Source organism: Vigna unguiculata, chromosome 7, assembly GCF_004118075.2.
Source record: "Vigna unguiculata cultivar IT97K-499-35 chromosome 7, ASM411807v1, whole genome shotgun sequence".
Taxonomy (NCBI): domain Eukaryota; kingdom Viridiplantae; phylum Streptophyta; class Magnoliopsida; order Fabales; family Fabaceae; genus Vigna; species Vigna unguiculata.
The window spans coordinates 24,732,113-24,755,133 of NC_040285.1; the positions used below are offsets into that span (position 1 = coordinate 24,732,113).

The 23,021-nt window shown below is 31.7% G+C and overlaps 5 protein-coding genes across 5 annotated transcripts; 3 read left to right on the forward strand and 2 right to left on the reverse strand.

Annotated features, from left to right (window-relative positions):
* The first annotated feature begins 5,524 nt into the window (after window positions 1–5,524).
* LOC114190692 (protein NIM1-INTERACTING 3) lies at window positions 5,525–6,154 on the forward strand. The gene has a single exon (XM_028079674.1). It carries the CDS (start codon window positions 5,689–5,691, stop codon window positions 6,040–6,042), a length of 354 nt encoding a protein of 117 aa, XP_027935475.1. The 5' UTR covers window positions 5,525–5,688; the 3' UTR covers window positions 6,043–6,154.
* A 3,589-nt stretch (window positions 6,155–9,743) lies between these two features.
* On the forward strand, window positions 9,744–11,774 carry LOC114192589 (WAT1-related protein At1g09380-like). The gene is made up of 7 exons (XM_028082357.1): window positions 9,744–10,011; window positions 10,101–10,163; window positions 10,291–10,407; window positions 10,499–10,751; window positions 10,825–10,983; window positions 11,062–11,213; window positions 11,317–11,774. Exons 1-7 carry the CDS (start codon window positions 9,833–9,835, stop codon window positions 11,537–11,539), a joined length of 1,146 nt encoding a protein of 381 aa, XP_027938158.1. The 5' UTR covers window positions 9,744–9,832; the 3' UTR covers window positions 11,540–11,774.
* Window positions 11,775–12,554: 780 nt separating this feature from the next.
* LOC114191120 (ADP-ribosylation factor-like) lies at window positions 12,555–15,793 on the forward strand. Its single transcript, XM_028080303.1, has 7 exons — window positions 12,555–12,741; window positions 13,286–13,443; window positions 13,627–13,697; window positions 14,764–14,883; window positions 15,165–15,283; window positions 15,379–15,460; window positions 15,543–15,793. The coding sequence occupies exons 2-7, from the start codon at window positions 13,296–13,298 to the stop codon at window positions 15,546–15,548; spliced, it is 546 nt and encodes a 181-aa protein (XP_027936104.1). The 5' UTR covers window positions 12,555–12,741; window positions 13,286–13,295; the 3' UTR covers window positions 15,549–15,793.
* A 1,209-nt stretch (window positions 15,794–17,002) lies between these two features.
* Window positions 17,003–19,495, reverse strand: LOC114191117 (ABC transporter I family member 20). Its single transcript, XM_028080298.1, has 7 exons — window positions 19,095–19,495; window positions 18,873–19,006; window positions 18,535–18,654; window positions 17,987–18,082; window positions 17,748–17,900; window positions 17,596–17,673; window positions 17,003–17,490 (listed from the first exon to the last, which is right to left on the reverse strand). The coding sequence occupies exons 1-7, from the start codon at window positions 19,273–19,275 to the stop codon at window positions 17,254–17,256; spliced, it is 999 nt and encodes a 332-aa protein (XP_027936099.1). The 5' UTR covers window positions 19,276–19,495; the 3' UTR covers window positions 17,003–17,253.
* Window positions 19,496–20,037: 542 nt separating this feature from the next.
* LOC114191118 (galactinol synthase 2-like) lies at window positions 20,038–21,626 on the reverse strand. Its single transcript, XM_028080299.1, has 4 exons — window positions 21,195–21,626; window positions 20,786–21,106; window positions 20,555–20,689; window positions 20,038–20,458 (listed from the first exon to the last, which is right to left on the reverse strand). Exons 1-4 carry the CDS (start codon window positions 21,525–21,527, stop codon window positions 20,261–20,263), a joined length of 987 nt encoding a protein of 328 aa, XP_027936100.1. The 5' UTR covers window positions 21,528–21,626; the 3' UTR covers window positions 20,038–20,260.
* Between the last annotated feature and the right edge of the window lie 1,395 nt (window positions 21,627–23,021).

Sequence of the window (23,021 nt, forward strand, 5' to 3'; positions counted from 1 at the left end):
GATTTTCATTAAAGTATTAAAAAAAAATCATTGTTTGAAAAGAAAGTAAGGATTCTTTTATTCGTTTTTTTTCTACCATTTCAAATCTTCACGGCATGCCCATCATTACTCGTTTCACAATTAAGCATAAGAATATTAAAAAGCCTTCACTTTAATTCGTTTTAAACCAACAACAAACTCTTTTTTGTCCTTTTCCTTTGAAATAAACCAATAGAAAAGTATCCCATCTTATTAATTAAATAGGTGAAAAAGTGAGATAATCAACCCCAACAATCTCAAGGATAATTTCCTAACAAATATATAAGCTTTTAACAAATCCAATGCTACCGGCTAAAAATATTCCAAAGTAACTAATTTATTCAAATAATTATTGTTGTAAAATACGAGTTGAATTTTTTTAACAAACAAAGGAATAAACAAAATTTTGAAAAGGTTTTCAAATAAGAAAAAAAGTAATATGAGGATTTTATTTTCATCACACTCTTTTCAAAATCTACTTAATTTTCTATAACATTTTTTTTCTAAATTAATTGTTATTATTGTTTTTATTGGATTTCGACAAAAGTCTTCGCGGTGAATTAACCCTAAAGATTTATTGCTGATGGATTAAGCTTTAAAAAAAATCAGGGAGGAAATCTACTTGTAAAAATATTCTTCAATACTTAAGTCGATCGGCAAGAAAATATAGTATATAAATAAAGTATATATAGATAAATAAAAGTTATTCTTCCTGTTATAATATATATAATCAGCAATTATGTTAATGTTTCATATATAATAACAGGATAATGAAATAATAATTATATAAAAAAAAATAACAAGTGTTTATATTCACCGGATTGAGTCGAAATCATCCAAACTTTATATTTTTAAAACTAAATCTCTCTATTAAAACTGACTTTGGACATTTACTTGGCCGTACAATTATTGTTATGATTAAAAAATTGTTGAAATGTATCATGTGTTAGATCTACAAATAATCAATGAAAAAATTGAATTATTATGAGTTTAATTGTGGGCCAAAGGATTAGGCCAGCCCAATCTGATTCGGCTATGACCGAAAGTTGCCTACAAAATACATTTTCTTCTGATTATTTATCATTTCGTTCAGTGACAGACAGATATCACTCCAATTATGTAGAATTAACATTATTCATTTTTTTTATTCAGGTAATTATCTTTTTTAATAATATATTTATAAAATATTACTTCCTAAAATATCTCACCTCTTTTATTTTATACCGGTATTATTGGATAGTTTGTTAAATTTTAAATATTTAAAAATATAATTTGTTTGTTAAAATAAACTAAAACATAATTAATTTTAAATTAGATAGATTAGACAAACACATAAAAAAAAAAACTTATTTCAATAAAAAAATAATTGTTACCAAATACACTCCAAAAACTGACAAAATATCATCACTATATGCATCACTCATTCATTTCCAATGGGTCCCATGTCTGTGTATGTGAGGTTTTTTTTTTTTATTCAATAAAAAAGCTAGAATATCCGAATTAGTAGTAACTAATAGTATTGATCAAGCATTTACACATTAATGCATTCAGAGTATACCTTAATATCAATAACACAAATTAGATCAATAAAACAGACTCTTGTGTCTATACCTCAACATCAAGCAGAGTAAAGAGAAAGGGTTTTGAACATGAATTTGTATTTGAGCTTTGTAATCACACTAATCTAAATTATCAAACGTTATTGACTTTATAATTGATCTTTGTGCAATTGGACACAATAATCTCCTCCTGTTCTTAAAGTTAATATATATTTTTTTAATGTAGAAGTAAAACTTAAAAATGATAAAAAAGTATTGAACTTATAAGAAATAATGAATTTAAACATGATTAAAAAAGATAATACATTTTTTATTTCCATGAAACTTTTAAAAATTAGTTTTAGCCTCTTGTTCTATTTATAATATTTTTGTAGTCTCTAAAAGAATACAAACGTGTTGTGTTAATTAAAATGTCTAACTTCTAAGTTGGTGTGTCCTTTTTTAATTTTTATATTTTGTGGGAAAGGACAAAAAGAATGGTGATGTAGTCGCTCTATTCAATTGCGAGCATCATCACATCCCTGTTCCATTCCCTGATGATATCATGATATGGGCCATATGGTGATGTAAGCCTGGGTCAGGCCCTCTTCGGCCCACATGAGCCTGGCCCATACGGTAAGACTGGGCTAGTTTCGGTCCTGTTCGTTATTGGCTAGTCAAAAAGAAACTCGTGAACTCGAATTCGTGACCCGTCCCGTTAATTGAACACGCCGATTATTTGACCCTCGGTACGATAATTATTTTTTAAATTTAATTTTATATATTAATATATTTAATTATATAAACATTTTTAAATCAAATTAATTATTTTTGGATAAATAAAATAACTAATATAAATATATTTTATTATAATTAATAATTTAAATTTAATTTGTAAGATCAATTATTTAAGCTACAATTCTATATTTATATACTTAAAAAAATATAAATAAAAAAGTTAACACTTTATATTAATTATTATTTTAATTTATAATTTAAAAAAGGTCAGTTAGTCAATCTATCCTATTCCATTTTTTATCTGCCAATTTTAACGACAAGACAAATGAGAGGCCAAAGCATGTGAAAAAGTTAAAGATTCAATTTGACCCATTTGGTTAGTTGAGAGGCTGCCAAGTTGTGACACTTTATAATTCCTTATTTTTAGTTGTTAAATTTTGACTTAATATATTTTTCTAATTTAATATTATCTTAATATTTTAAATTTTTTAATTTTATATGATTCTTAATAAATGAATTCATTTTTCTTTTCAAATTAATGATAATAATGTTATTACATCGATATGTATTGTTCAATGCGTCAATTTTAATTTTACATTGAGAACATTTAAATTAAAATAATGAAATAGAACTAAAAACTCTGCTGCATGCTGGAATTTTTGTGTTGTGCCTTTAAAATCACTTAATATTTTTAAGACGCGTGTAATAAATAATAAAAGAAATCCAACAAAAATCTTAACAAAGACATTCTCTCTATATATTATTTTTATAAAGTAAGTAATTACAATAAATATATTGATCTTAAAGTAATGTAATTATCCACATCATTTTTGTTTAAGTGAAAAAAACTTTCTTTAACCTAAAATATAGATTCTATTTTAGGGAAAAAGTAACTCACTTCGTCATTATTTCTTCAACTTATACATGCCTCAAAAACACATTTTTATATAGAAGGAAAAATTAGAGACAGTCAAGAGGTAGAAAAGGATTGATTTTAAGTGGGAGTGAAAATTTCTACATCAACTCCTTTTCTTTATATTCAATGGCAATATAACTTTGAAACACTTTTTGAATAAAGAGCTAAATATGAAACATGAGATTGATGGAAGTGGAGAATTATAATTCTCCCATTTATGTATCATTTAGAAAAGACTAATGTTATTGTAAATGTTTTCAGTTAAAAAATTGCTCAAATATCTATAACGATGTTGAAAGAGTTAAAGTTGATTCAATAATTTAAATATATGAATATGATAGTAGAATATTCAAATAATCATATCAGTTTTACACTAACAAAAATCAAAGGATTGTACCATACTCATGCATTAAGTAGTTAGTGTATTCACAACACAGATATGTGATATTCTATATTACCAATGTAAGTAATATTATTTTGTTGTTTCGAGTAAAACCAAAAGTAGATATTTTTAAACAAAGTAATCCGAAGCATGGTTATGCTTTTCTGGAGACCAATGTTAGAAAAATTCGATAAATGTTTCGTGTCAGCAATACAATAAAAATATGAACAAATTGATGCGTTAAAATATTAATAATTAACATATTTTACAACATTTCAAAGTCTATTTACTCATACACATGCCTATGTAATTTCGATTGCCAGTAATAATTATTTGTCATAGTTGATTTAACAGGAAAAAAAATATTGAATATTGGTATAGTTTTATCATAATTTATATGGGTGCGGGATGAAATAAAAGAAAAAGAAATATAAATTAAAAATGGAGTAAAACTAACAACTAAGTAAGTTGTACAGAAATAGTAGAAATTAAGCGACTTTTTTTTTCAATTTATTTATTAGACTAATAAAATAGTTTTTTTTTTATAATAATTAGAGATGTCAAAGCGGGTCAGGCCCGTCAGTCTGTTAAGAAAAGGATGGACCAGGTTGGAATTTTTAACCCGTCAAACCGCTGTAACTCAGCCCGCTTAGCTCACCAGTTTACGGGCCAAAACAGGTTGTCTGTCTTGACCCGCCAACTTGGTTTTTTTATGTTTAAAATTAAAAATAATTAAAAAATATTTTTATATTATATAAATAAATTTATGTATATAAAAAGATTTATAAACAAAAATTTTAACAAAGTTAAACAGAATTAAAAAAAAAGGAGACGGGTTAGCCCGCCGGTTCGTCAGTTCATCCTAAAACAGAACAGGTTATAATATCCAACCTATTTATTTGTGACAGACTAGTCTAACTCAGTCTATTTTTGGCAAGTCAAGATTAATCGGACCAAAAAGATCAAATCGACCTATTTTGTCACCTCTAATAATAATAAAATCACCGATGTAATAAAAATTAAAACTTATTTCTACATTACCTTCAAATATACGGTACCTTCGATAAAACTGTTTTAATTTCTATATATTATATAAAAAAATTAAACATTATAAGTAATTAAAAATAGCTTGCCGCCACCTTAGAGAAAAGTACTCTTAATAATTACCCACTCCATGATGGTTCAATCTCCTCCGTCCGTCCTCTCTCCCAACAATCACACTTCAAATAACTTTATAATAATTAATTCACAATAATCGATCAATCGCCACCATAATTGGTTCTTTCCTTTTCCCTAAAATCCAACTAATCAACTACAGTTCTTTTTCTAAAATAAACTTACCAAAAAAAATGAACATATATAATGTTTTGGTACACAAACACATGCAAAGATACTTTCAGAACTAAAAGAAAAATAAAAATCACTGAGTATGATGAAGACAGAGACGTGTTACCTCCTTGTTGAGACAAACAAATTTGTTGAGATTTTAATTTACTTTCTGATATTTTTTTTCTATTAGGGTCCATCTCCATCTGCAGCATGACCCACCAAAAAATATTATTCTTCTTCTCAATATCTTCCCAAAAGTGCATCCCTTCTTCTCATAAAAGCAACCCTCCTCCATTCCTACACCATTCCACTCTAAGCTCATAAGTAAAGACACAAAATTTTAATATTTTAAAAAGTATTTTCCATAATTAGAAATCAAATGAGTGACCTCTAGAAATTACAAATTAACAAAACTCTTTTTTCAATTATGAGAAGGATATAATAGTTTAGAAGGTAACCTTTGGGATCCATCTAACCACCATGGTACCCTTGGTGTCCTCAAGTTAAAACCATGTCTTTAATTACCCCTCTTGCCATTCAATTTGAATGAAGAGCATTGAAGTGGTGAGAGATCCTCTGCATGCTTAACTATGGCAGGTAATAGTAATCATTCCATTCTAGAATCGTTCGCTTTCACTGTATACTTAATTTAATTTGGATTCACTCTGTTTTTTTCTTTTTCTTGTGATTCGTGGTTTACAAAGGCGTGAAGTAAGGAAAAGGGAATAGTGAGTGAGTGAGTGATTTTGCTTTAAGAAGAGAGAAGAATGGAAGGAGGAAGAAGGAAGAGGAAAATGGAGGGGGAGGAAGAGAGTGAGGAGGAGCAGATGGAGAAGTTCTTTGCACTGATTAAGAGCACCAAAGATGCACGGCTTCGGTTGTTTAAAGAGAAGGAAGAAGAAAAGGCAAAGGGTGTTTGGAAACCGAGTTTTGAAGCAGAAGATTTCATGGATGATCAAGAGTTGTTCAAGATTAAGTATAAAGATGCACCAGGTCATTCTGGGAAAGAGACAGAGCAAGACCCTCTGCACAAAGAATCAGCAGAAGCAACACCAACCACAGAGCAAAATGGAAATAACAACAAACCAACCCATGATTTGGACTTAACTCTTTCTTTATAATGGATTGCCTTGCTTCTCATTAATTTCAAGGCTACCCAATTGCTTTCTTCCTTCGGTTTTCCCTGTATTTCTGAAATCAAGATATATATTTTATAGTTTTAATTTTCTTATCTATTTTAATTACTTTTTTAAAACAGTTTTAGTAGTTATTTATATATTATATATGAAATATGTTTTTGACAGTTTTCATGTGCGTGTGAAACTGTCAATGTAATCATTGAGTGTACAACTGCCTCAATTTGTTGAACTTAGCATGTTGGGAGAAAGACCACCATCACTTCAGTGGACCGATTTTCCATGCCAACAAGAAACAAGTCACAACCACAGACATAATAATAATAATAATAATAATAATAATAATAATAATAAGAGAGCGAGGAAAAATTCAGTGGAAGGGATGTACATAAGAAAAGTTAGGAAAATGATTTTTTAACTATTAAATTTGATAATTTTTTTTATAAGTTTAGATTATATTTTTTAAGTGATTTTTTATTTTTTTTATTTTTTTATTTTTAATATTTTAAAATTATTTAAAAAATAACACATCACATTATAAAAAAGTTATTAAAATTTAGTAATCATAATATCGTACGAAAAATTATTCCAAAATGATACTTTTTCACGTACAAAACATTGGACACAATCAAAATACAATTTACAACAGTGATGGTAACATTTATACATAATACAATTAAAACCATCACAAAAATAAGAAATTCATATCAAACAATCACAGAAAGTAAAACAAAATTTAATTAAAACTAGAAATTTCTAACCACTCTAATTTTTTTTACATGTAGTATCAAAATCATTATGCTCCTTACCTATAAATTCAATACCGGCAAAATGTGATGTTTACACGTGATCTTTCGGAATGCAAAAGTTGCATAAAGCATAATAACTATGGTAAGGAGCACAAAGCTTTTGTTTTTCTCATGATGAAAGAAAAAAAATGTATATTTTGAAAAATTTTCTGTCAATTATTTTTATTTAAACCCTAAGCTTACAATGATTTGTGATTCCATTCCTTTCCAAAAATTTTCATTTTTCTTTCAAACCGGTGGATTTAAGTAAGAATTCAAGTTTTCTCTCTTAACTATTACTCTTTAAACCCTAACAACCTAGTTGTGTGCCATTTCATTTTTTTCTAAAAACTTTCATTTTCTTCTCAAACCAACGGATTGAAGCAAAAATTCAAGTTCTTTCGCTCAATAATTTCTTCCAGATTTGTCTGCTTACTCTCGCTCTTCTATTTATTTTAAGTTTTGTTGCATTTGTTTTTTGCTTAGTAATACGTTTCTTAGATTTTCATTTCTTTTTTCTTTTTTTCATAACATGGTTACATTGACAAAAGGGTTTTTCAAATTTGTGTTCACATCTTTATTTTTAATTTGTTAAAGTCTGATTTGTTTACCCTTATTAATAAAGTACTATGCATATGTGCCGAAATTGTGTGCTTTGTGGTTGGACCTCTGATAAAGTTTGCATTTAGCTAAGATATTTTTCACACTTGATTTTTAGATTTTTTTTCTTGAAATTGTTGACCAAAACAGACCATGTATTTGGTTTTAGGTTTGTTCTACCAAAACCAAATTTTAATTCAAATTCAAATTGAAATCAAATTGTGCTATTAAAAGATGAGTTTTTCTACGATTACATTTGTTCAAAGTTGCATATTTTCACAATTATCTATTTTGGCGCATGAGTTTCACCATGTCTATTTTCCAGAAACACTCACACTTAATAGTAAAACTGAACTAAAAGAAGTAAAGCTGGAATATCATTGTTCTAGTAGTAAGGTTATTGTTTGTTCAAGATTATGTGAAAGACAAATCTCCATTATGGGAAATTATCCTCCAAGACAAAGAGGTTTTTTAATATATTTTTAGGCTTCAATTTTTAGTTATACGTGTGATTTTTTTTAAAAGAGATCAAATTTAATCTTCAATTATTGAAAAGGTTACTACACATTAAAAAAAAAAAAGGAAAAACTGTCCGAATATGAAGGTAACATTGACCATCTCTTTTTATGGTAAAGGACAAGAGAAAGAATAGAAAACTTATTTAAAGCTTTTAGCTTTAGGGAAGACCCACCTTGTCCTGCTCTTTTATGATTGTGTAACTTGCAACGGAAATACGTCATCCATAAAGATGAAGGAAAATCGTTGATCACAAGCACAATCCATATAATTTGTTTACTTCAATTGAAATTAAAAAAATAAAATTAAAAATTAAAAGTTTGTTTGAGTGAAAACGTAAGTTGAGAACAAAAAATTATGGACCATAAAAATAGCCATAATAATTCTGGAAAAAAAAGGAGAGTTAGTTTTTAGCTTTTCAAAAGTTAAACTATTTTAAACATAAAAAGTAAATCATAATTTTTTTTATCAAATTTCTTTCGACTCAATAACTTCAAGGTTTGAGTAAAACTGAAACATTATAGTATTGTCGGTGTAAGCACGTTTACAACAAGCTAGTTACGCCAAAAAGTAACACCAAAGAGATACGTACCGAACGTTTTCCTTATGTGTATTGAGATTGTCCTAAAAGTAAAAGAAAGATGGCACGTGTTAAAATAAAACTTGTAAAAGTAATATAGCTCATATACTTTAAATATGTAAGAAGTTGATATAGTTAAAATTCCATTTCACAAACACGCACTCCAAGTTTCAAATGATCACAAGCCATGCATTTGCTTATATATATTACAGTTTGTGTGGTGACCTTTATTCCAAACGAGGAAGAGGTTCTGGTGCAAAAATGTCTTAATCCAATTATTTCTAAATCTAAGATTACTTCTTAAAAAAATTAACAAATTCTTCTTAATTTTAAAGAAATAATGATTTTTATAAAATGCAATTTGAATAATTGTAATTTTTTCTATTTATAAGTTTTCAACTTTAAACAATAACATATTCATATATTGTCTGAGTGTTTAACTGGGTACTTGCATATTTTGTGTGACTGCTCTTTTTAAATTTGTCGCTTACAAATGTGAAGTAACCTAAGTAATGTGCTATCATCTATTGATTAAGCTCAATATACACATTTATTTATATACATTTATGTTTTTATAATCAATGTTTAGAGAAAAAAGTTACCCTTTCTAGGAGTTAACTTCAAATACTTTAAGATGCACATAATAACATTTATATATTCTTGTAAGTCATGCATACAGTAACTAACACTTAATGTATAAATGATGTCATGTTTAATGTGATTTAAGTATACTATTGTTTTATCCTTCTCAATAAAAACCTAAACATACAAAAAAAAAATCTTCAAGTATGAGTCTCTTGTATATTTGTTTAATTTACTTGAATTTCTAATTATTTCTGTCAAATATGGATATAAATCTCATATTCAGTAAAATATTAAATAATATTATATTAAAGTTTTGAATTCTCTTATATGAATTTCATTATTGTTAAATCTCTCATGTGAATTTCTAGACACAACATCAGAGACATTCATACTAATAATTACCTAAATTTGTTGTATTTTTCAATAGAAAAAGGCTCTTGTCATTTATATAGACATTGGCAAGAATGTTGGTGTTTGCGTAAGTAATTAGGCAATGTTTACGGTTCTTGTTTCACTTTTTACTTTAGGAACACTTGCGACTGTTTTCTCACGCTAATGCTGTATATCCACGATATCCTATACTTGTGTATATATTTGTACACAGCGACATACATATCTCATACTCTACAACATTTCATTTCTCATCCTTTGAACTCTTCTCTTGAACTCTCGCCAAATTCCCAAGAAGAACCTTTGAAGAGAGAATATGGGTGGTGGTAGCGTTATGCCACTCTTGGTCATGATTCTTGTACAACTGATTTATGCAGGGATGAACTTTTCCTCAAAGCTTGCGATACAATCTGGGATGCACCCTCTTGTCCTTGTTGCTTATCGTCAAATTTTTGCCACTTTCTCCGTAGCTCCTTTTGCTTATTGCTTTGAACGGTAATACACATTATACCATGCACTAATTACCTCCCTTAAACACTTTTACTTACACATTAACACCTATTATTTTCGTTTCCTTTCAATAGGAATACGGCTCCCCCAATGACAATGCGAATTGCGATGCAGATATTATCATCTTCCTTAACAGGGTAAGTTTAATCTCGTTAATGTGTTTGAGTTATAGTCTAATCAAGATAAAATCTCTTGTTTTGTTTATTGGTTTAGTGTTTCACTCATTCTATTGTTTAGTAATTTTTAGTTTGAACCTGAATGCAGAATAACAGGAAATCAGATACTATATTTCGTGGGTCTTAAGCATTCAACCGCTACAATTGCATGTGCACTAAACAACTTGCTCCCAGCATTCACTTTCGCTCTTGCAGTTCTCTGCAGGTAAGTATATATCAAGCAAACAAACGTAACATTTTCTTTAAAGTACACAAATTCACGTTGTAATTGATTCAATTTATGTTTTTATGAGCAGACAAGAGTGTTTGAGGATGAAGACCAAGGCTGGGGTAGCGAAGGTGTTTGGGACAATCCTTAGTGTGGGTGGAGCAGTGGTTCTATCATTTTACCATGGAAAACTCCTTGGTCTAGGTGAGTCAAAAATTCAATGGAACTATGCTGAGAAAATTGATAGAGAAACCTCTTCTGGAGGTGAAACAAACTTGCTTCTGGGTCCTGTTGCTGTAATTTGTAGCGCTCTTGTTTGGGCAGTATGGTTCATAATTCAAGTAAGCGTCATATAAACTAAGTTACTTAAACTAAATAAACACTGTATCTTAAAAAAATTGTTTCTTTGTTCAGGCAAACATAAGTAAGAGCTACCCAGTTCCTTTTACCAGCACTTTCTACACGTGTTTGATGGCAAGCATTCAGTGTTTGGCCATTGGCTTGTCTGTTGAACGCGAGGCCTCAGCTTGGTCACTGCGCAGTACAATAAGACTTACCTCTGCACTTTATGCGGTATATATATTATACATTTTCTATGATGAGTTGGGTTATTCATTTCGCTAATTTTTGCATTTTACAACGTTGTTTCAGGGAACTGTTTCTACTGGGCTAACGTATGTGCTTCTCTCGTGGTCTATTGAGAAGAAGGGTGCTCTCTATGCGTCTGTGTTCTCCCCTTTGCTGCTTGTCATCATTGCTGTCGTTAGCTGGGCACTACTGCACGAAAAATTATACATTGGCACGTACGAAATTCACGGATTCGCTCAAATTCAATAAAAGTTGTTAATTTTTGTGTTTTTCAATTGATTTCTTTGTTCCTGATTTAAGGTTTTTGGTCTTGTTCAGTGCCATAGGGTCATTGGTGATAGTGATCGGGTTGTATTTTATGCTGTGGGGAAAGAACAAGGAGGTGGATGAGAATGATGGTATTGATGAGATAACGGAGGCAATGGAGGATGATGTGAAAGACCTGGAATTGCAACCTTACAATCCTTTCAACGGTAACGGAAAGCATCATGAGGACGATGATAAAAGGAAAGAGAAGGTGACAGGCAGATTAAGTGCATGAAAACAAAGACGTTTCTATAGTTTAGTGCATTTTGACATGTCATATTTGAAAGTCTAGATCGAAAATTGCTCCTACACATTTCAATTTATTACTTTTATCTAACAACAAGATCGAAGGTCTCTTTCATATTCAGGAAAGATGATTGTACAAGTTACTATAGATGATATGAGTTTTAAAGTAGAAGAATTCCATAGAATTTTTCTTTTTCTTTTATTCCTATCATCACATTATTAGTTTCGTGATACTGATTCATAGTTCTTTTTTGCCTTGTTTTTAATAAATGGCATCCTTATTTCCAAATTTCCCTTCATTAGACTTTTTCTTAAAACAAGCAAGAATCATAACCTGAAATCAAAGTTATTACATAAAATACAGAAATATATATAAATTTAGTTTAAGGACAACAACATATAGATTTTTAAGATAGCTTGAGTTAAAGAACATATTTAACCTAAAAATTAATCGTATCAATAAAATTTTAGCTATAAATGTTAATAAAAAAGATTTGGACTATTACTGAAAAAAAAAAAAATACTCAACCAATAAACTTATAGCTATCACATTATTACATTTTGTTCTATTTTTTATAAACTTACGATTTGATTCTTTATAGTCTGACAACGGTTTTAACATAAAACTTTGTATTCATGTCTTTAAATACTGATTCTTTTATTCTCGTTCACACACATGGTATCAACAATTTTTAGGTTCACACAACGATAACAGTAATAAAAGAGGACAATTTTTAGGTTCATACATAATATAATTTTTTTTAATTCTACAGTATTAAATAATATCATTCTCATTAATTAACATTTTTCTTAATTTCTAATCTAAATAGTATATTTTATCACAAAACGTTTAAATATTTTATATTAATAAGCTATTTTAAAAATATTTTATATAAATAAATTTCCTTTTATAATGTAATCCTTCGGTATACGATCATGTATAATTAACTAGTGTATTAAAGAGTATATAGAATAGACTAGCATTTCTCATTTATTATTATATTAAATAATAATTTTTGGTACTAAAATAACTCAATAATATTAAACGCAAGAAGCATCATTCATTCCCCTTCACCACCACCGTCTGGATTCGCTTTGGAGGGAGCTTCTTCTTGGATCTACCCTCTCCATTTCTCTAATCGTCTCAATTATCTGCCTCTGCTTCTTCTACAACTCCTAAGTCCTCTCTCTGTAAGATTCTTCTCTTTTGAACTGTGACTGATTCATTTTTGCCTCTCGCTTGCTCTAGATCTGATTACCTTTTGTTCAAGTTCTGGATTGAAATCCTCGCCATCTTCTTACGCGTTATGGTAGCAGATCTGTTGCATGTAAAACAGTTCCTCATCTTCAATTAGAAATCAATCACGTTTTTTCTCAATTGCGGAGATCTTAGCTTTCGCATTTCCTGTCTTATGCTCAACGAAGAAATCGATTCGTTTTATTTTCTAATTTCTTTCGTCTTTGTGTTTAACAGACTGTTCATCTTAGCTCGCACCGAATTATGTTATTCTATTTGCTTGATCGATTTGGCGAAATAAATTAACACTTGACACCGCCTTGTTAGTTTTCAAAAATTCTGGGATATCACTTGCTTGTAGTATTTTTTTTTTTTTCTGTCTGAATTTGGAAAATTAAAGTTAATGGTTCTCATGTACATTGATTATGAAAATATGAGATTTGACTGCGACTATCTGATTTTGTTGACATGTGCCCTCCCGTGAATATCTGCATCCAGTTGAAGCAGGATGGGGTTGTCTTTCACCAAGCTTTTTAGCCGGCTCTTTGCGAAGAAAGAGATGCGTATTCTCATGGTAGGTCTCGACGCTGCTGGTAAGACAACCATATTGTACAAGCTCAAGCTGGGAGAGATTGTGACAACCATTCCCACTATTGGTATTCTCCTGAATTTATCTTTTACATGCTTCAGTTTTTGCTGATGTTGCGATTCTCCTTAGTTTTAGAAGTTCTAGTGCTTTTATGATCTGATTCAAACTTACCATCCAACTTCCCTTGTGTACATCTTTTGTTTGTTGAAGAAGGAATTGCCAATTGATGCTGATGTTTGTTGTTATACAGGATTTAATGTGGAGACTGTGGAATATAAAAATATTAGCTTTACTGTATGGGATGTGGGTGGCCAAGACAAGGTCCGTTGCTTGCATATTTGTATTAAGATCTGTTAAGGTTTTGGAGGAATCGTTTATTATTTTTTCCTGTTCCTGTTTTCTTTGTTGATAAAGCACTCTGAACCTAAGATAACAGATGTGAACATGTGGCAGTAACTACTTCTTTCTTTGTTAAACCTACTTTTGGCGATCAACATAAGCTACATAAATCTTCTTACAAGTTTTATTTGAACCATTTTAGGGAAAATTATCAGCGTTGTGCTGTGACTTAGCTTTTAAAAATAATTAAATAGAATTCATCTAAACAGTGGATGGAGCATTTCAGAAAATCACCCGAAAGTTTGATGGGGACAAGAGCTTAATGAAGGCTTCTATGTAGTTGTGGTGAAAAAGCTTCAAGTTTTGATTGTGACAGAAGATTTATAACAATACAAGAAAGATAAAAAATTGGGGAGCAACTGCCACCCGTCTCCCTAGAGAAGCTCCACCACTGCCAATGAACATATACGAGCTTTATGTTTCCTTATTTATAGACATAAGCTATCTTTCATAATTTATTTTAGATTTTGCTGCATAAAATTTATAGGTTTTGATGAAAATATGCTTATTGATAGTCCTATGCCTAGCGGAGTTTCTCTCATTAACACAACACAAACATAAACTACATATTGAACCATCGATGTTTTCAAGTTTTTCCTGTTCATGTTGTGACTTACAGTTTAGATATATATATATATATATATATATATAGACAGTCTGTGTCGAGTAGTGCGTAGTATTTTTTAATGCATTTTTGTTAAGAACGTTCATCATTTGTCCATTTTTTTGCTCTGGAAGTATTTTCCAAATATATATTCTATTTATGTGCTTTAGATTGACTAAAATTTTTGTACTCGTGTGTGGTAGCAAAATTTCTACTGCGTTCTTGTTTACTTTTGAAAATTTTTTGGATGGTTTCTGTGGCTTTTGCACCGTTATTAGAGTACATACAATACAAGGTCTATTAGGTTAGCTTCTAAATTTTTCTTGCCTTCATCTTGATTCTTGCGTGTTAACATTAATGGTCTTTTGTACGGTGCTCTCACAGATTCGTCCTTTATGGAGACACTACTTCCAAAACACTCAGGGACTTATCTTTGTTGTGGATAGCAATGATCGTGACCGTGTTGTTGAAGCTAGAGATGAGCTCCACCGGATGCTGAATGAGGTAAATGGATTAAATTAAGAGCAAGATGAGTGTAAATTAATATGAACGGCATCACCGTGATTGAAATGTCTTGCATGTTCAGTTTTTTAAATAATATTGGATTTGAATTTTGATACTTCTCTTATTCTGTCAACTACATACATGGCATTAGGTATACTCTTTTCATTGGTAATCTTCTGGCTGTAGCCTCTCTCGATTGATCGAGTGTTGATAGTGAAACTGCTGCATCTAAGACTTACATTGTGGTAGAAAATTTATTTATCTACTTGGTTAATTGATAGGATGAGTTGAGAGATGCAGTTCTCCTTGTATTTGCCAACAAACAAGATCTTCCAAATGCTATGAATGCCGCAGAAATCACAGACAAGCTTGGTCTTCATTCTCTTCGTCAACGCCACTGGTATCCAAATGCATCTCTGTTATGTCTGCCGCCTGCTGCCATCTTTATCGATTACTTATGATAATTGGATTTTGGATTCTTCTTGTTCATCACAGGTATATCCAGAGCACATGTGCCACCTCTGGGGAAGGGCTCTATGAAGGACTGGACTGGCTCTCCAACAATATAGCTAACAAGGTAGGCTTAGATTCTTCATCTCTTGCGTTCGATCCTTGACCTGTATAACTGTAGTTGATTTCTGTTTACTTTTCTGGATCAGGCTTAGGGACATTTTTGGGGAACGCTGCTATCTTGTTCGGTTTTACGATTATATTTTGAAGTTGATCGGTTGATGTTCTCTTAAAGCATTAAAGTCGCTTTCAACTCCTTATTAAGTTCTTTTTTGTCTTTATTTAGGTGTTTGATACTATATTATCATAGCAATCGTATTTGTTCCTGTAGAATTTCTAAACAATTAATAATATTAATGAATTACAAACTATACATGCAGCGATCGTGCTTTCCTTAGAATTCTACATGAGTCAATAATCTCAACCATTTCATTTTAAGCCTCGACTACTAGTTGTTCCGATGTACAATGTACCAGTTCTAATTGGTATATGATTTTGATTTCGCGGAAACGTTGGTACTTTTCAATAGTGGTACTGCTATTTTTTTTGCTCAAGAGAAATTAAATTACTTGCGTCATGATCCTAGCTAGGGTGTCAAAATAGATTTTAACACCTGAGTTGGGTTAGAAAAAGAATTTAATTTTTTTTTATGTAAGTCAAATTGAATCTGTTTCACTTAGTTAAATGGATCGGAGTAGAGTAAAAAGTGAATTCATTCAGCAATGATTTTTTATAGTTTTTCTCACAATTTTTTTATTAAAATTATATATTATTTTTAATTATTTATATTAACAATTTGATATTTCTAAATATTGTAATCTTTCTAGATATTATAATGATGTTTAATAATATTTTAATAATTTGAATATTTAATTTATTTTTTTATTAGATTGGCATTTTAATTTTTAATTATTATTTTTATAATATTTTGTAGTGATGTTTAATAATATTTGAATAATTTAAATATTTAATTTATTCTTTTATTAAATTGACATTTTAATTGTTAATTATTATTTTTATAATATTTTGTAAAATAGATAAACATTTTAAATTTATTATTATAAAACAATTGGTCACATAACTTACTTTGATGTAATAAATATATAACCATGGATTATAATGTAATAAATATATAAACAGAACAAAATTTAGTCAACTTTTTAACCTGAAATATTTGGTTTAGAAAAAGTGAACTAGGTAGAATTGATACTCAATTTGTAATGAACCGAACCAACCCGTACGAGGATGACTTACTTTGAGACCTTTAAGCCTATCGTAGTGATGCGGTCGCAGTGCATAGCAAAATCTATGTTACTTAGAGATTGGGAACCCAATATGTCTTTAACCGGCATCACATGATTCCAGGTAAATGGTTTATTTTTTTCCAAAGATGGGGAACGGACATACGTTTTAAAGTGCAATGTTATATTGCTTATGCATTCTAATTCCTATGATAAATAAAGCTTTTCCTTCTTTGTTACTTTTTAAATATAAGGTAAGTGGAGAATTATAAACTCTGTTTTTAAAAGCTTATTTTTCGTGGAAGTGGAATTCTCGGATATCTGGATTTACAGTGAAAGACTCCAACTTAATGAAAAGAACACGAAAGTAACTGTAACGAGAATTTAACGAGGTTATTTTCTTTATTCTCATATATCGGGCACAAATTTGCAAATACTAAGGCCACATGAGACATTACACTTCCAAAGGTACATATATTAATTACCTCACATGTCATGCTTCCTATATAACAACAACTCATCATATATGCCAGAAGGCACTGAAGAAGAAATTTTGTTCTGAAGTTCATAAAAAATAAGACGAAAAAAAAAATGCTGATTGCATTTGAAATTTTATCTACTACCTCAGTACTCGATTAGAGCTGAGGATAAAGTTTTCCTCACCAGCAACGGTGGAATTTAATCGTCCTGCTGCCCAGCCATTGTTAGTTACTCGAACTGCAGCACGTGCAGGATCCCCTGTTACACGGCTTCCCTCAACTTGCTTTCCAAATTCAGGAAGACCAGCTGCTTTTCTTTCTTTTCTTTTCCTTCTATCTTCATCTCGCTCCTTCCGCAGCCAACTTTCTACTGTTCTCTGCATATTCAACACCAATCACCAATACCCTCACATTACTACCAACAAATAAATAATCGATCAATAACTCATTCAAGTCTTAAGATTATGCACAACAACTCTAACCATCAGTGACAATTTGCTAATTTCTTTGACTTTCTCCATAGGCATTGCTAGTTGCAGCTTTCCATGGGCTACATAAACCTGATAAAAACAACATTAAGAATGGAATATGCTAAAACTGACACAAAAAGAGTTCACAAATAGCCCAAACGTACAATATGTGTTGGCCAATCCTCAAGACCGTCAAATATATGTGTTGCATAGATAATGGTGGCACCCCTCTCTTCACATTCCTTTCTTAGAAATCTAAGAAGATCAGCTCTTGCTAGAACATCAAGGTCAACAGTTATCTCATCAAGAAGAAGAACCTATATAAACAAGGAACAAGCTTGTACATGTATGTGTAACGAGGATAAACTGACTTTTTGACAGATCAAGCAAAAGATGAACATACCTTGAACGGTTTGAGAAGACCCATACAAATTTGTACTCTTCTTCTTTGACCATCAGATACTTTATGCAATCTCCATGAAAGATCAATATCCAATACCTACCCAGTTGAACAGAAAAACTATATATAAACAAAGAACAAGAGAAAGTAACAACTTGGTTTTAGAACATATTTCGATAAGTATCTACATAAACACTTCCAGGAAATGAAAAATAAAAGTTTATCCTTAAAGTAGCATATGCGATCCAAAATTATCTTTTAGAAAAAACTGATATGGAGGAATTTCTACAGATTATCTTAGTTTTTGAATAAACAGACCCTAGTCAAGTACCAAGCTCAGTCTTCGTGGAATCAAATAATAATATCAAATTGATGGATATAGAATCAGATACCATATAAAACATATTTAGGTTCTTATGTTTTCCACCACAATGAGTTCCTTATATTTCATTAACATGAACTACATAAGTTAATAGAAACCACATACAGAAATGAACAAATAGTTAAAACAATGGAAAAAGGAGGAAATAATAGGAAAAGATTCATCCAACCTTGATGAGCTCCGCTCTTCTTTGAGGATCAATCCCAGCCACACCAAATATCATTTTTTCAGCAGAAACGTCCATCTGTATTGGCACATCAAACCCCGCAAAAGCAACATCTCGCCTCCACTGATGGAATCAATTTCAAACAATTTAAAGAGTTTTATAGACACAAGAAATAAAATAAAAAACGCAGATCGCAATATCAATTTCCGACAGTCCTAAAGTGTAACTGGGGAGTGGAGCATTTAACTAGTTTCTAATAGCCGAAATGAACATTAGTTATTGATTACATGAACAGCAGTAGTAGAGTAGAGGGTAAAAGTAAAATGAAAGCAGGAACGAACCTCGCCACCGAGATAACAGAGATCACCAGAAGACACCAAAGTGGTGTCGTGAAAAGCTGATCTTCCAAGCACGCGAACCATGTCAGGTTCCACCAAGTGCTTCCCACCCAGTATCTTCAGGATCGTGGTTTTCCCTATAAATCGCAAAGCCAATAAACTTACAATTGAATACAAAAAAGGGGTCAATTGCATATCCCCAAGATTCAGAGAGAGAGAGAGTACCGGCGCCATTGGAACCGACGAGAAGGCAGCGGTCGGCGGAACCGAGAGTGAGAGAAAAGTCTTGAATGAGCGGTGAGGAACCCGGCGGCGGGTGGCCGTCGATGCCGGGGTATGTAAATTTGAGATCTTTAATGACAATTGTTGCAGCTTTTGAATCTGAATGGGTCCCATTACCGGCCATTTTGATTTTAACGTTTAACAGCGAAACGTATCTGAGTGCCTCTGCTTCTGCTTATGCCTGGGAGCTTTTGATTGGCGAATAAATTGATTCATGAAGCGGTGTTTGGTGGCTTTGAGGGGAAGGGAAAGGGGTTGCGTGGCTTCTTCTCAGACACTCGCGTTCGCCTCAGCCACCAACCCAAACGACCATCAAAAATTGAAAACTAGAAAACTCATGTCAATGATGTCTTTTAATGAAAACGGTGGATCTACTTCACTTCTTTTTAGTGACATTTGTCAAACACGGTAAGGATTAATTCTTGGATGATTTTTTTAAAATATTTAAAAAAAAAATAATTTGACATTCATATTAACCAAAATTAAATGAAATATATGATTTGAGAAATTGTTTAACATATATTCAATACCTAACTTGATAATAAGTGATTGAATTTCACAATCTTATTTCACATTTTCAGGATTTATTAATTAATCTTTTCCTCATTTTAGATATTTTTCTGATACCACATTCCTACTCCTTTAGAAGAAAATAAATTTTATATCTTATTAAATGTTCTAAAAAATTTTATAGTTACTCACAATTACATCTTATCAATATGTTTCATAGAATAAATTTATCTATGTTTAAAAACTAACATAAGATTAGATTTTATTTTTCGAAGAATGGTTCACCTTATGCAGTAAAATTTTAGGATTAATTTATTATTCAGTCGTAAAATTGAATTGGAACAAGTGCAGTATGAAGAAAAGTATGTGCATCATATAATGTATAGGAAATACCATTACTATTAGCAGATCCCTGTCATACCAAAATCTGGTTACAATGGCAGAGTTGAAAAAAAATAAAAATATGAAAGAGGACACATAAAAAAGGGTCCTCTTCACTGATTACAAATCCATAAAACTTAATGATCTATGTATGAGTCTTATATATATATATATAGTATCTGTACTTGGTGACACTTCCAAACACCAGCAAAAGCACTTTAAGCAGCAGATGGAGCAGGAACGTAATTCAGTCCACCAGCCTCCAAAAGCGCTTCTGTGAATCTTTCTGCATTCAGTGAATAGTTATAATCCAAAGTCTCATCCTCATATATATCCCACCACTTCTTCACTAACATCTTTATATCTTCTCTCTGCATGTTCTCCTCTTTCCCAGTATACCTCCAAGGCTTTGATCCCTGTCACACCAATGCAACTAAATTAATAAACATTATACAACTATAACAGATTCCAACTTCATTTCAATCAAAATTGAACCAAAATTGAACCCTCACCGCAGCACAGTAATGAACCACCTTAACTTTCTCAAGCTCAACATTCTCAGGATGACGCCATAACATGGCCAACACAAGATTGTACACATTAGGAATTGGCCTATACTTATCCTTGAAGTACATGTTCAGAAAATCCTGCAACACAATACACAAAATAATCCATCATAACTATACTGTTTCTGTCATCACCGAATTTAACACTATCATATTTGTTGTATCAGTAATTCGTACTTGTTCAGCAAAGGAAGTGGGCTTGGTGACTTGGACTGTTTGAAGAAGGTCCTTGTAGGTAGCCAGATTGGGCTGGTAAACAAACATCCCAGCGTTGAAATAGAGAGGAGGCTTGGGCCCAAAGTTAGTGGGCCACTGAACCTTATCAGGGCACTGCTGACAGTAATGGATCTTATACTGCGGAGTATGGGCCCAAGTGGGCTCACAGAAACAATCCTTCACCGCGTAGAAGTAGTTGTCAGGCAAGTCGAACAAGTGGTCGATGTTGTCAAACACTTGGATGTCACCATCTAGGTAAATCATCTTAGAGTATTCCACAAACTGAAACATTTTGCAAGAAAACAAACACATTAATACATGTTCTAAGAAAATGAGAAAAAGAAGAAAAATTAAAAGTTGATGTATTTACCTCCCAGATTCTTAGCTTGGAGTAGTTGATGACGTAATATGCCATGGCGAACTGGGTCTGGTTTTCCGGAGGGTACACGGGCTCAATCTCTCTGACAATGCAGCCTTGGGAGATGAGGATGTTGCGATGCTCTTCAGGAACATCCGGTAACATTGCTACCACCAGAGGGTACATGCTCTTCACCTTCCGAAGACCTTTCGCCAACCCAACCACACCTTTCACGTAGTCACCGTTTCCGGCGAGGAAGGTGACGTAGGCACGGCCACCACCCTCGGCGGTTTTAGCTTCAGCTTTGGTGAGGTTGGGTTTCACGGTGGTCATAACAGGGGCCATGGTGTCAGTGAGTGGTTTTACTTGCTTCAAGGGTTTTTTGTAGACAGACACTGGAAAGTTGCAAGGAAGATCTTGGTTTGTTGTAGTTGTGTTGGTCGGGAATTGGCGGTTCTTTATATAGAGCTCTGAAGGGTACTATCGTCATTAAGTACGCTGTTAATCCAACGGTTAGGAGATCGTTCTGGGATCGCACGGTGAATGATATCTAACGGATATCTTTCATTGATTGATTAAATTATAATTCCACTGATCACGCGGTTATAGATATAGTCTTTTCGCGGGTTAATCAATTAAGAAAATTATGAATCAATTTACATTATCCTTTTTGTCTACTTTTATAACATTAGAGGATTCTAGTATTCTTTCTGGGTGAATTATTGGCGTTATTAATTGCTGTTAGGTGTAGTTGTGATAAATCCTTGATTACGACGCATAATATAGAACAATAGCAATCGTAGCATGCGTGTTTTATCAACTGATCAATAAAATCCTGACACCAATGTAGCCAACAATTACAAGCAGAATCTTATGTCATTACAAGCAAATCGTAGTTTATTTATTTATCAGTGGAAAATTATAAAACATGAGTCAGAATCTTCAATTTCTTGTAAAGAAAACACTGTAATTTTTTACCATGCGAACGGGTTTTCTGTTTTAGTCAAAGTAGTTATTTTTCTGACTAAAATCCTTTGTGTTGAAATGCACATATGCAGGATAGAAAATTTAGAGTTTGAAAAGAAAAACCGACATCCAAAAATTTGGGAAAAGTTAAATTAAGGTGACATGATGATACGTAGATATGGTCATACATAAAGGAGAAAAGGAGAGTACAGATAGAATATCCGTTAAGAGGTTAACTGCCACCGCCCCAAATAGTGGATACCATCCACTACCGACTTCCACGTCGACCATTATTGGACACGTGGCATTGAATGAGGGTATTGTTGGGAAGTGTGCATATATTTGTGGGATCCATGAAATCCTTTGCGTGTGTAAACCAGGGTGGCGCTGTAAGGTGCAGAGAGAGCCACATGGCTGTTAGTTTAACTTCCTATCACCATCGTTTTCTGGTTTTGTTAGTTGGTGGAAAATCAACAAAAACGACCAAATCTAATTCATTTATGCGACTCCTTTTATTTATTATAAATTATAAAATATAGTAAGCTCACTAAACAAAATTTAATTTAAAAAACACGACACTAGTCCATGTTATAAGATGCCGCACGTAGCATGAAGAATAGTCAAAAAGCCAAGTGAAACGTAATTTTATATTTTTAGGATAATGCTTTGATTTTCGTTTTCCTACACCGACCATCTTAACTTTATGTTCAAAAGTGTTGCCCTCAATTTTGACAAAAGAAACTCACTGCCAACGCCTAGGAAACATCCTTCACAGGAATATTCTCTGAAATCCTAGATTCCTTTTTTCTTTAGATCTTATTTTGACGTCAAAATGAAAAAAAAAAAAGCTTTGTAGAAAAATTTGATTGCTTT

Coding starts and splice junctions, on each gene's coding strand:
- LOC114191118 (XM_028080299.1), bottom strand. CDS start 21,527: ATGGCCCCTGTTATGACCACCGTGAAACCCAACCTCACCAAAGCTGAA. Junction 21,107..21,194: donor CCAAGCTAAGAATCTGGGAG/GTAAATACATCA, acceptor AAAATGTTTCAG/TTTGTGGAATACTCTAAGAT. Junction 20,459..20,554: donor TGGTTCATTACTGTGCTGCG/GTGAGGGTTCAA, acceptor TTGGTGTGACAG/GGATCAAAGCCTTGGAGGTA.
- LOC114192589 (XM_028082357.1), top strand. CDS start 9,833: ATGGGTGGTGGTAGCGTTATGCCACTCTTGGTCATGATTCTTGTACAA. Junction 10,984..11,061: donor TTACCTCTGCACTTTATGCG/GTATATATATTA, acceptor ACGTTGTTTCAG/GGAACTGTTTCTACTGGGCT. Junction 11,214..11,316: donor GAAAAATTATACATTGGCAC/GTACGAAATTCA, acceptor GGTCTTGTTCAG/TGCCATAGGGTCATTGGTGA.
- LOC114191117 (XM_028080298.1), bottom strand. CDS start 19,275: ATGGCCGGTAATGGGACCCATTCAGATTCAAAAGCTGCAACAATTGTC. Junction 17,901..17,986: donor GTCTTCTCAAACCGTTCAAG/GTATGTTCATCT, acceptor TTGTTTATATAG/GTTCTTCTTCTTGATGAGAT. Junction 17,674..17,747: donor AGGATTGGCCAACACATATT/GTACGTTTGGGC, acceptor TGTTTTTATCAG/GTTTATGTAGCCCATGGAAA.
- LOC114191120 (XM_028080303.1), top strand. CDS start 13,296: ATGGGGTTGTCTTTCACCAAGCTTTTTAGCCGGCTCTTTGCGAAGAAA. Junction 13,698..14,763: donor ATGTGGGTGGCCAAGACAAG/GTCCGTTGCTTG, acceptor GTGCTCTCACAG/ATTCGTCCTTTATGGAGACA. Junction 14,884..15,164: donor TCCACCGGATGCTGAATGAG/GTAAATGGATTA, acceptor GTTAATTGATAG/GATGAGTTGAGAGATGCAGT.
- LOC114190692 (XM_028079674.1), top strand. CDS start 5,689: ATGGAAGGAGGAAGAAGGAAGAGGAAAATGGAGGGGGAGGAAGAGAGT.